The sequence below is a fragment of the Pseudophryne corroboree genome, chromosome 12, assembly GCF_028390025.1.
Source record: "Pseudophryne corroboree isolate aPseCor3 chromosome 12, aPseCor3.hap2, whole genome shotgun sequence".
Lineage (NCBI taxonomy): Eukaryota > Metazoa > Chordata > Amphibia > Anura > Myobatrachidae > Pseudophryne > Pseudophryne corroboree.
In genome coordinates this window covers 138,764,317-138,777,338 of record NC_086455.1, presented here as the reverse complement: position 1 = coordinate 138,777,338, position 13,022 = coordinate 138,764,317, and the positions used below count along the sequence as shown (strand labels likewise).

Below are 13,022 nucleotides of genomic sequence, written 5' to 3'. Positions count from 1 at the left end.
TCCATAGGACTGTAATATATATATATATATATATATATATATATATACTGTAACTATGTACAGATCAGCTCTCCTTGGCAGCCATGTTGTCCCAACCAGTCTTATTTCAGTAAGGAAGGGGGCCAAGATGGAAGACAGACATGGCTGTAATGACAGAAACCAAGGGCAAATGGATCTTCCTAACGTTACATTGCATTTGAAAAATGTGTTGTCTTTTTAGTAATATATACAGATGTGCAGATCATAAAGCACAGCTTGGACAAAAATGGTGTGTGAACTATTCAGGCAGTTTATGTTGTGATTGAATTTCTAATATCTATATGTTTAAGTTAGTTTTATTAAATGAAGCATGTTGTCCTATTCTTAGTGATAGAATGGGAACTCATTTGCATGAAAAGGACCTTGCAGTGAATACGTAATGATGTGTGCCTAGCGCGGGCCTCCGTGTATGGTTGGGTGGGGGGGGGGGGGGGGGGGGGCTTTGAAAAGAAAATTATACATCTTAATTTTCTTTTTTATATATATAATTAACTATACTATTCTCTCAACTCCCTTAAGATCAGCACAGCCCAGGGGAGAAGGAGTCTGACAAGGTTCTCCAGCTGTATGACTCTCCATATAATGATAAATACCGGACCATCCCTCATGAAAGGTGCCAGCCCTCTGAGGATGAGAGACCAGCAGATGAGTATGACCAGCCCTGGGAGTGGAAGAAAGATAACATCAGCCGAGCCTTTGCAGGTAGAGCAGCAGGAGAAGGAGACATTGTAGAAGGATAGCTGACATCAGAACAAGACCTTCGCGGAAAATTAGCATAGACAATGTAGTTTACCTTTCATTCTGGTTGGAAGGCTGCGTACACACAAATGCTGTGTCCACCTTTTGTTGTTTTTATTTCTTCTTCATGTACACACAAATGCTGTGTTGCTTACATGAAGAGGGTAATTCAGAGTTGATCGCAGCAGCAAATTTGTTAGCAGTTGGGCAAAACCATGTGCACTGCAGGGGAGGCAGATGTAACATGTGCAGAGAGAGTTAGATTTGGGTGGGTTATTTTGTTTCTGTGCAGGGTAAATACTGTCTGCTTTATGTATACATTGCAATTTAGATTTCAGTTTGACCACACCCCACCCAAATCTCTCTCTCTCTGCACATGTTATATCTGCCCCACCTGCAGTGCACATGGGGGAATCATTCCGAGTTGATCGTAGCTGTGCTAAATTTAGCACAGCTACGATCAGGCACTCAGACATGCGGGGGGACGCCCAGCACAGTGCTAGTCCGCCCTGCATGTCAGTGACGCCCCCCCCCTACCCCTCTGCAGAAGTGCAAAAGCATCGCACAGTGGCGATGCTTCTGCATTTCAGGAGTACCTCCCGGCCAGCGCAGCTTCTGCGGCTGTCCGGGAGAACCTCTTCGCTGCCCGGGTCGCAGCGGCTGCGTGTGACGTCATGCAGCTGCCGCAGCCCGCCCCCCCAATGGTCCAGCCATGCCTGTGTTCCTCTAAACGGCGGCATTACGCCGCCGTCTAGCCCCCTACCGCCCAGCGACTGCCTCTGCCTGTCAATCAGGCAGAGGCAATCTCTAGGCAAAGCAGTTCTGACCCGATTGCACCGCTGCGAACAACTGCAGTGAGCGATCGTGTCGGAATGAGCCCCATGGTTTTGCCCAACTGCTAACAAATTTGCTGCTGCGATCAACTCTGAATTAGGCCCAAAGTCCATTGTAGTGTATTTGGTGCTTACCAAAGTTTTTAAGTATTGCTAGGTTTACAATGAAAAGTTGTACAAGCGGCTGTGGATTATTAAATCTACATTAAAAAGGTCTACAGTCAATAGGTCCTTTTTAGTGTAGATATACAGTCCGGATACCGTATAAGCTTCATCTATAGCCAGTGCTGGATTTAACCTTGTGGAGGCTCGTAGGCAGTTGAAATCTTGGGGACTCCCTCGCAAATTATCTCCTAATACATTTTTAATTTTACCATTCAACAGTCTGCAATCTGGAAACTATAATATGACTCTGATGTCTATGGTTTATGTACTTTAGTTGTTAATGTGTTAATTACATTAATACAATATTTTCTCTATAGTCTTTAATTTAAAATTTTTGTTTCTTTGAGTTGATTATTTTTTTCTATCTTTTGGAAACAATTTAAGATTGCTTGATTGTAATTTTCTTTCAAGATCAAATCAAGATTATTTTGATCTGTTTTTGCGGGGCCCCTAATATGTGCTGGGCCTATATGCTGTTGCCTACTCTGCCTATTTGGTAATCCGGTACTACCTATAGCCCAACTTCTACACTTATCTAATCAGGCCAAAGAGCCCCATCTAGTGTGCCACAGACTTTGTGACTTAACTGCACCAAGGCCCTCATTCCGAGTTGTTCGCTCGTTCTTTTTCTTCGAATCGGTGCGATAAGTCGCAAACTGCGCCTGCGCAATGTTCGCAGTGCGCCTGTGCCAAGTAAATTTGCACAAAAGTTTGGTATTTTACTCACGGCCTAACGAGGTTTTTTCATCGTTCTGCTGATCGTAGTGTGATTGACAGGAAGTGGGTGTTTCTTGGCGGAAACTGACCGTTTTCTGGGAGTGTGCGAAAAAATGCCGGCGTGTCAGGGAAAAACGCGGGAGTGTCTGGAGAAACGGGGGAGTGGCTGGGCGAACGCTGGGTGTGTTTGTGACGTCAAACCAGGAACGAAACTGACTGAACTGATCGCAGTGTAGGAGTAAGTCTGGAGCTACTCAGAAACTGCTAAGAAATTTCTATTCGCAATTCTGCTAATCTTTCGTTCGCAATTCTGCTAAGCTAAGATTCACTCCCAGAGGGCGGCGGCTTAGCGTGTGCAAAGCTGCTAAAAGCAGCTAGCGAGCGAACAACTCGGAATGAGGGCCCAAGGGGGTAATTCTGAGGTGTGTCTGAAAAAACGCAGGTGTGCCTAGGCAGTTTTTAAGAAGAGCCTCTGACGTCAGCGATGACCACTTCCAACCCCTTGCGTCGCAAGAATTGTGGACCACCTTGCCTGGTGCAGATAGGAAAAATCTTCAATGCCATGGGACAGAAATTGTGCCCTGCCCGACAGCACTACACATACACCCCATAGTTACAGCTCTGTCTCATACATTCCAGAATAGGCAAATATACGTGATTCCTCTGCCCATCTTCAGTTTCCATAATTCCACCTCAAAAACTTTCAGCCATTTTCTAGCTCATGTGGCTTCACCTGGAGTCAGGGAGTTATAGAGAAACGCTACTAATACATATAGCTCTGCTTTGTCCGGTCTCTCACAGTTCAGTTTGAGGGCTCAGGATGGCCTTGTGATTCCCCCCATTCAAGAGCACGGCTTCTGCAGTCCACTCCCAGGAGCCCGGTAAACCTTCGACCCTCTACTCCGGAGCTTTCTGGTAACCAACGAGATCACGGGTCCCCTCCTAAAGATCTACCAGATGCCCTAAGAGTGCGGAAGGCAAATTGTGGAGAGCTACAAAGACAAGGGTGAGTCCTTCTGTAAATGAGGGTGACAAAGGAAGGTGATGTTTTTGGTTTCTCACGCTCTATTCACTCCGCAGGTGGTTCCATGGTGCGATGAGCTGCACAGATGCAGAAAGGCGCTTACACAAGAGTGAAGCAGGGAGCTTCTTGGTGCGCACAGAGGCTGAGAGCATGTATTTCCTGTCCGTTAGGTGAGAACCGCTGGATCAGTATTAGGCCTTGTTCCGTTCTATCACTTAGTAATGTCCTTGGGATGACCTAGAGAGTGAAATATCCATATTTTCATATGGCACTAGACTAGTAATTCATACAGGAGGAAAATCAATACTACGTTTGGTGTATCACAGAACATTGAATTGCCACCTAAAGGGCCCCATACACTAGAACGATATGTCTGAGGCTGAAGTCAGAGGCGATTTCCCTTGAACTCTCCCGGGAGCTTCCCGGGAGTGGTTCCATACGATTCCAAACGATTTGGTAAATTTTCCATGCAATATATCGTATGCCATCCCAGCCACGCCTGCAGGAACCAACATACCACGAGTGCAGAACTAACAATCTAAGGGAGCCGATCCGACCCTCACGGGAACGCACATCGGATCGGAAACACCTCCAAAATGCCCGATTTCACCCGATATTTCGGCCCGAAATTGGATGAAATCGGGCAATATCGTTTTAGTGTATGGGGCCCTTAAGAATGACTTGTTGGCTTATTTAGATGTGGACGCAGTTCACACAGCAGCTGCGTCTTTGGGTGCAGCTGCTGTGCGAAAATATGATAATGCCACAGGAGGCATCTTGTGTAAATAGACGCCTCCTGACGGCTTCTCTGATCTGCAGTTGCATCCAAAGACGCAGCATCACATTGTCTGTGAGAACATTGGACATCTGAGTAACCCTCAGTCCGGTGTTTTCACACAGCCGTGGCCAGGAAATCTGCGTTGGAGGATGTATGTACCCTGGCCTTGGCACAACGACAAAACTGGGCCGACACGCCATCCCTTTGTAAAAAGCCCCCAAGCGGTCCACATCATGTCAGACATGCGTCTTAGGGGAAACTGCAACCATTGCCATATCCAGTGATCTACACATGCGCAGTACAGATCCTGTGCATGTGCAGATCAACAACCATCGGAGATGTACATAAATCATCGGTTTTGTGTCTATCTCTGAATCAGACCCTTGTACAAGTAAATAGTCAAAAAAAGAAAAAAGTCAGTTAATGCAAATGGTTTCAATTCTGCTACATAAAGTGATTTACTATTGGGGGTAATTCCAAGTTGATCGCAGCAGGATTTTAGTTAGCAGTTGGGCAAAACCATGTGCACTGCAGGGGAGGCAGATATAACATGTGCAGAGAGAGTTAGATTTGGGTGGGTTATTTTGTTTCTGTGCAGGGTAAATACTGGCTGCTTTATTTTTACACTGCAATTTAGATTTCAGTTTGAACTCACCCCACCCAAATCTAACTCTCTCTGCACATGTTATATCTGTCCTCCCTGCAGTGCACATGGTTTTGACCAACTGCTAAAAAATTTCCTGCTGCGATCAACTTGGAATTACCCCCCATGTGCACTGCAGGGGGGGGCAGATATAACATGTGCAGAGAGAGTTAGATTTGGCTGGGGTGTGTTCAATCTGCAATCTAAATTGCAGTGTAAAAATAATGCAGCCAGTATTTACCCTGCACAGAAACAAAATAACCCACCCAAATCTAACTCTCTCTGCAAATGTTATATCTGCCCCCCCTGCAGTACACATGGTTTTGCCCAACTGCTAACAAAATTCCTGCTGCGATCAACTCAGAATTACCCCCATTGTTTGCTTTGAGGGGGAAAAATGGTCCACTGTTAGTTAAAAAATATATTCAAGGTCAATAAATCTGACCAGTGAAATTATTCACTAATCAAATGTTCACAAGCCTTATGTCTCTGGAGCAGCAATCCCAATGCCACAAGACTGTAATACGAGCTGTAGGGGGTCATTCCGACCCGTTCGTACACAGCGGTTTGTCGCTGCGGAGCAAACGGGGCCGGAATGCACATGCGCGTCGTTGCCCGGCGACTGGGGTCACCGGGTTACGACTCGGATTACGAAGAAAGCGGTCGCAGCGGCGGCCGCAAGAAGAGTGACAGAAAGAAGGCATTCCTGGGCGTCACCAGACCGTTAGCGGCCGTTTTCGGGGAGTGGTGGAGAAAACGCAGGCGTGGTCAGAAGAACAGAGGGCGGATGTCTGACGTCTAAGCCAGGACCTGCATCGCTGGAGCCGTCACACAGGGTAAATAGGTCTAGGGCTAGTCTTCTTTTACACAATTTTTTTTTAGCTTAGCAGGGCTGCACAAGCGATCGCAACCCTGCTAAGCTAAAATACACTCCCCCATAGGCATGGACTAGTTGATCGCACCAGCAGCAAAAAGTTGCTGGCTGCGATCAACTCTGAATGACCACCGTAATACGAGCTGCTACTAGCTTATGAACAAACAGCAGAAAACATATCCACTTTCTTATATACAGTTGCTATAAAAAATATTCTAATATCGCTGTTTATTTAATATTTTGAGTGGGCATTTTCAAACAAGAGCTTCATCATGAAGATCAGTAAACAAAAAACAGTGACAAGAAAAGGATATTGAAAAGGACCAAACCGGAGGTTATATGTATGAAGACTTTTAATATCCCCCCAGAGAACATTTTAAGGTCATCATGATGGATAGAGAATGGTTTAACTGTGAATTTGTCTAGTACAGGCTGTCAAAAACGAGTAAGAAGGCCATGTGTTGGATGAAAGTTGCTGGTTCCAAGCTGGTAGAGATTTAAGCAAATTAACTAAGGGCCGGATTCATGTTTGTGAGTGAAGCAAAAAAGCAAGCAACTGGGCAAAACCATGCTGCACTGCAGGTGGGTTAGATGTGACAGGTGAAGAGAGAGTTAGATTTGGGTGGGGTGTGTTCAAACTTAAATTTTTATTGCAGTGTAAAAATAAAGCTGTCCAGTATTTGTTGGCTAAATGCAAAAGTAGCCAGTATGTACCCTGCACAGAAAAAATATCACCCACCCAAATCTAAATCTCTGGACACATAGCTAGATTAAGGAGGGGGCGCAATGCATACTGTACCCCTGGCCCCCATCTGTAAGGAGCCCCCCCCCCACCCCCAGCCAGAGAAACAGGCATCAGTAGCTCTCCCTCTTGTGCAGCAGCACACCCAGGCAGCCAGAATGTGAGCAGGACAGTTTGCAGTGCAGGAGAGACGCATGAGTATCAGGTATTATGTACTACCTATGGAGCTTCCCAATCAGAGGATAGATAGGATGGGGGAGAGAGCTGTAAATAACACAGGGATCCCAGCTTCTCCTCCTCCCCGCCTGGGTGTCTGGGTGCTGTGTAACCTGTAATCTAATGAGAGCATTTGTGTCTAGAGAGAGAGACACAAAGAGTCTTCCTGAGTCCTGCCCAGTGTGTCATTAGTACAGAGGCTGACGCTATTGCATTTTTGCAAGATAAACTATAGATTTTATTTTTCTATGTGTATTTTAAGGTTGTTTAATTTGTCTTTGTTCCACTACAAGAAAACATTGGGGATAATTCCGAGTTGATCGCAGCAGCAAATTTGTTAGCAGTTGGGCAAAACTATGTGCACTGCAGGTGTGGCAGATGTAACATCTTCAGAGAGAGTTAGATTTGGGTGGGTTATGTTGTTTCTGTGCAGGGTAAATACTGGCTGCTTTATTTTTACACTGCAATTTCAGTTTGAACACACCCCACCCAAATCTAACTCTTTCTGCACATGTTATATCTGCCCCCCCTCCCTGCAGTGTACATGGTTTTGCCCAATAGCTATCATATTTGCTGCTGCGATCAACTCTGAATTACCCCCATTGTTTTTCCCAGTTGCTTGCTTTTTTGCTTTATTTACAGACATGAATCAGACCCTAAAATCGGTAGATGCTTCTAATAACAGGGGTAGTGAACACTCATATAATTAATTATTAGCTGTTTTTTTATTTATAGTTAATGAATAAAAAATGTTTTGGTTTGTTTACATTTGATGTTGATCAATGGTTGGAATTCACAAATGAATCCTACAAGGGATGAAATGTAAGTACGGGTTGGGGCTGGAAGACCGGTACTGAGGATCCCAGCGGTCAGCAGACTGACCGCGGGATCCCGGCAGCAGAATGCCGACGGAGGGGGCAAGTGTAACAAAGCCCCTTGCGGGCTCGCTGCGCTCACCACAGGTTCTGTTCCCACTCTGTGGGCGTCGTGGACACCCACGAGTGGGAATAGTCCCTGGGGTCGGCATTCTGTATGCCAGCATTTTGATCGTTCGGGATCCCGGCGTCAGCATGGTGACTGCCGGGATCCCGAGCAGCGGTCACATGACTGTAACTTGTAAGTACAGTATTTCAAAGAGGGTGAAATCTCTTTATAGTCACTGCATATTTGTATAACTTCTGAAAATGTTATTATAGCTTTTGTAATAACAAACATTTTAGGGGATATCCCGTCCTCCGTGGGTAATTATATCCCTGGGGGCTATCCAATTAGCCCCGATAAGCCAGCACATTCTGTGGCTTCTCAGGGTTTTTTTTTCACCTGCCTCAGGCAGGCAAAACCAAATCCCTGAAAGTAGCCCCGATTTCATGCGAAAACGGGGCTGTGGCCGGAAAAAATCACAGGTTTCACTGAAACTGTGGGGTAAATTTACTAAGGTGGGAGATTTTTAGAACTGGTAATGTTGCCTATGGCAACCAATCAGATTCTACTTACCATTTATCTAGCTGCTTCTAGCAGATAATAGATATAATCTGATTGGTTGCTATGGGCAACATCACCAGTTCTAAAAATCTCCCACCTTAGTAAATTTACCCCTGTGTGTTTACCTGAGAAAAATTATTTTTTCTACTGGTGATCCAAATTGAATAGCCTGTAAAAAAATATTTTGGTGAAACATCGGGAAGAATTGCAAGAAACTGACATTTTTCACACCCGATGTTTTATTGTGGATAATTGGATACCCCCACTTTGTGTGCCCAGCACACTACCGCTAGAAGAAAGGGTATTAACCATCAGCTTCGGAAATATTTTCTCACTGTAGGGTCGTCTAATTGAATTCTCTACAAAGATAGGTGGTGGTGGCAGGTACACGAAATAAATTTTGAAAATGGATTAAATGCCTTTTATACAAGGAATAGCAGTGCCAGATATAAGCAGTGAATAGGAAATTATAAGCAAGGTAAATTAATTGGCAGATAAGGTTGTAGGGTTTTGTCTGCCTTCCTCTGGACTAACAAATGTGTGGGGTGTATGTAACAGCCTGCGAGCTACAGGCAGCCACAAGATCTCAGATATTTAGCTTGTTGATTTAAATTGGAAATTCTTCAAATGGCAAAACCGAGGGATTTTAAAACATTGCTGAGTTAATTATAGTGGCTAGATCGCACAAAACTCGTGGCTGCCTGCAACTTGCAGATTATTACCTACACACACCTAGGATTTAGGAAAAGCTGAACTTGATTGGTCTTTGGAGGTAATTCCGAGTTGATCGCTAGATGCCGTTGTTCGCAGCGCAGCGATCAGGCTAAAAATCGGCATTTCTGCACATTGCATATGCTCCGCAGTGCGCACGCGCGACGTTCGGGTACAAAGCCCGTTGTGGTTGTGCACAGGTTCTAGCGAAGTTTTCAGTCGCACTGGCGGCCGCAAGAAGATTGACAGGAAGGGGGCGTTTCTGGGTGTCAACTGACCGTTTTCAGGGAGTATTTGCAAAAACACAGGCGTGTCTGAAAAAACGCTGGGCATTCGCTGGGCGGGTGTATGACGTAAAATCCGGACACGAATAGGCTGAAGTGATCGCAAGCGCTGAGTAGGTTCAGAGCTACTCAGAAACCGCACAAACTGTTTTTGCAGAGCTCGGCTGCACATGCGTTCACACTTCTGCTAAGCTAAAATACACTCCCCAGTGGGCGGCGGCATAGCGTTTGCACGGCTGCTAAAACTAGCTAGCGAGCGATCAACTCGAAATGACCCCTTTGTACACAGCAGTAGTGCGAAGATATGCAAAATCTGCAGGAGGCATTTGTTGTTAAAAGACGCCCACAGACGGCTTCTGTGATCAACTGTTGCGTGGAGAACGTAGTATCGGATCTCCTGTGTGACCTTCAGACATCTGAGTAACCCTCAGGTTACTCAAGATGACCGGTGTAATCACGCTGCTGGGGCAAGTGACACTGAATCTGACGACGCAGCCGACATACCATCTGTATCTGGAACACTGCTTCGGAGATGTGTATAAACATCGGGTTTCCGTACATCTCTGAATTATTCCCTAGGTATCCTGTACACAGCAGCAGAACAGAACACACACATCACTCTACAAAGCTGACAGCTGCATACCATTGTGCATTGTTATCAAGGTTTAAAATAGACAGTTCTTAAGCTCAGCTGTTGATTCATTTCTCTTTGTTTGACAGGGGGCACTACAGCATCTTGCACGTGAAGCTGACAGGCACGCCAGTTGGTCAGTTCATGCTCGGCGACAGTGGTCCGTCCTTCCTGTGCATTCATGATCTGGTCCAGCATTACAGCCAGTGTCCCCTGCTTTTCCCTGGGGAAGGACAAATATGCCTGCGACATCTGGTGTCTGCAGTGACACAATGAGATGTAGTAACCAAATAGTGACTCTTTAATTGTGACTACACCATTGACTAACGGTAAATCACATGCCTTAATACTTACATGAATGGGAGAAGCATCATGGACTAAATGCCCATCATCTAGTGTTGCTGAGGAAACCTTTGTTTGTTATCTTGCCAAATACAAATTTAATATCTTTGCATACTACACAAAAGAGCAGAGTGAATACATGAGGGTGCTGGAGGGGAAGAGATCACTTGCCCGCCACATGGCCTCTGTATTGAAGATCCATGTCAGGATGGTTAGTTCTAAAATATGGGAGTACAGCTGTTATGCTTACAGATTTGGGGGTGGGGGGAGGGGTGGATTGTGTTCAGTGCCCCGTCCTCTCCATACAGCAGAGCCATCCCATCCCATATACCTTCTGCCAGTGGCCATCTTTCTTGTGGCATTTTTGGAAATCTGCAAAGGCACTGGCACAGTGCCAGAGTGTATGCAAACTTCTGCACAGGCGCCATTTTTCTTTATTTCCCACCAAAAAGATGGCCGCTGACAGCAGGTATGGGAAGGGGACACTGCACGGCACACAGTGGGATCTCTTCTGGGTGCACATTGCTGGATCTGAGGTTTTGACACCAATCGTCCCACACCAAGGGGATTCTACGTAACTTGTCCTATGGAACATTGGGGGTCATTCCGAGTTGTTCGCTCGTTGCCGATTTTCGCAACGGAGCGATTAAGGCGAAAATGCGCATGGTACGCAGTGCGCATGCGCTAAGTATTTTAGCACAAAACTTAGTAGATTTACTCACGTCTGAACGAAGAATTTTCATCGCTGAAGTGATCGGAGTGTGATTGACAGGAAGTGGGTGTTTCTGGGCGGAAACTGACCGTTTTCTGGGAGTGTGCGGAAAAACGCAGGCGTGCCAGGATAAAACGAGGGAGTGTCTGGAGAAACGGGGGAGTGGCTGGCCGAACGCAGGGCGTTTGTGACGTCAAACCAGGAACGAAACTGACTGAACTGATCGCAGTGTAGGAGTAAGTCTCGAGCTACTCAGAAACTGCTAAGAATTTTCTATTCGCAATTCTGCTAATCTTTCGTTCGCTATTCTGCTAAGCTAAGATACACTCCCAGAGGGTGGCGGCCTAGCGTGTGCAATGCTGCTAAAATCTGCTAGCGAGCGAACAACTCGGAATGAGGGCCTTTATGGCAATACTCTGTAGCTGCACCGCTGGGACCTTCCTTTGCACATAAAACAGAGTGATTATGGAATGAGGAGGCATTCCCAGGAGATGATTTTAGATGTGCGCAAAGTGATGGTTTGTGTACATCTCCGATGTTTAGTGAACTGCGTATGCGCAAGACCCGTTCTACACACGTTGTTGGACACAGTGCTCCCAAAGCTGCAACCTGAGTGACAGGTAGTGGCAGCTGGGGGCAGGGCATGTCGTCCTTGTTTTGTAGGCGTGCTGAAGCCAGGACACAGCAGCCGGCAGGAGGTGGGTATTTACACAGGACATCTCCTGCAGAATTACTATATTCTCACACAGCATCAGTGTATATGTCTGCATCAGGACCTGGGCGCAGTACAATTGTTGTTACTGTTATTTATGCTGATGAGCTGAAGGTGAGGGCCCCACTCCCTCCTCTGACCACCCGTGACTGCTCTGAGTGTTACTCGGGAATTAGATATGTACGAACTGGCTTTATTGCTTCATTCCAGACTTCTATATATCGCTATCATTTAAAGCATTTATATAAACAACTGAATGGTTTTATGTTTGAAATCCTTTTCCCTGTCATATTATTCTTTTCTAACGTACTTCCTTAGAATACTAGAGATATGCTCTTGCTGTTGGTCGGACCCCAGATGGAGTCCCAGAATGTGATTTTGGGGGCTCCTTACTGATACGCAATATGTTTTCTTGGGAAAGGCTGCTTTTGTGTTCGCACATTGGGGGTCACTCTGAGTTAATCGTAGCTGTGCTAAATTTAGCACAGCTACGATCATCTTTCCTGACATGCGGGGGGACGCCCAGCACAGGGCTAGTCCGCCCCGCATGTCAGTCCGGCCCCCCCTCGCAGAAGTGCAAAGGCATCGCACAGCGGCGATGCCTTTGCACTTCAGGAGTAACTCCCGGCCAGCGCAGCTTTAGCGTGCTGGCCGGGAGCTACTCCTCGCTCCCCGGCCCGCAGCGGCTGCGTGTGATGTCACGCAGCTGCTGCGGCCCACCCCCGTTCGGTCCGGCCACGCCTGCGTTGGCCGGACCGCGCCTACAAAACGGCGGCCAAACGCCGCTGCTTCGCCCCCTTCCACCCATCCATCGCCTCTGCCTGTCAATCAAGCAGAGGCAATCGCTGTCCTGCTACGGCCTTCGGCCGTCCCGCAGGCGCACTACGGCGCATGCACAGCAGGGACCCGTTCGCTCTGCTGCGTTAAAACGCAGCGAGCGAACGGATCGGAATGACCCCCATTGTCACCTGGGGTTACAGCTTAAACCAAAAAACAGTTGAGCACCACTGTTCTAAAAGATCACTGAGGAGAAGATTTAGCAAACCTTAGAGAGAGATAAAGTAGAAAGTGATAAAGTACCAACCAATTCGTTTCTGACATTTTAGAGGCTGTGCTAGAAAAATGGCAGAAGCTCTCTCCAAGATTTGATAAATCTCACCCAATCTAAAATACCATCTATTTACATATACAGTCTGCTAATAACAATCACAGATCTGTGAGAAGTTCCTGTACCATGGCAGAACCTGGATTTAAAGGGGGGTACACACTAACGATGTTTAGCTAATTTCTAAGCAATCTGACTAGATTGCTTAGAAATTAGCTGAACATCGCTCCAAGGGGGTCATTCCGAGTTGATCGATCGCTAGCAGTTTTTAGCA

The 13,022-nt window shown here is 46.3% G+C and overlaps 1 protein-coding gene across 1 annotated transcript in view; it reads left to right on the top strand.

Moving 5' to 3' along the window:
* The window catches only part of LOC134981005 (SH2 domain-containing adapter protein D-like), a 31,021-nt gene extending 18,916 nt beyond the window's left edge, over window positions 1-12,105 (top strand). Inside the window, exons 5-8 of the mRNA XM_063948085.1 lie at window positions 559-741; window positions 3,294-3,498; window positions 3,573-3,686; window positions 9,967-12,105. Of these exons, the coding sequence (XP_063804155.1) occupies window positions 559-741; window positions 3,294-3,498; window positions 3,573-3,686; window positions 9,967-10,153 (689 nt within the window). The 3' untranslated portion in view covers window positions 10,154-12,105. The remainder of the gene's footprint in view (window positions 1-558; window positions 742-3,293; window positions 3,499-3,572; window positions 3,687-9,966) is intronic.
* Window positions 12,106-13,022: the final 917 nt, after the last annotated feature.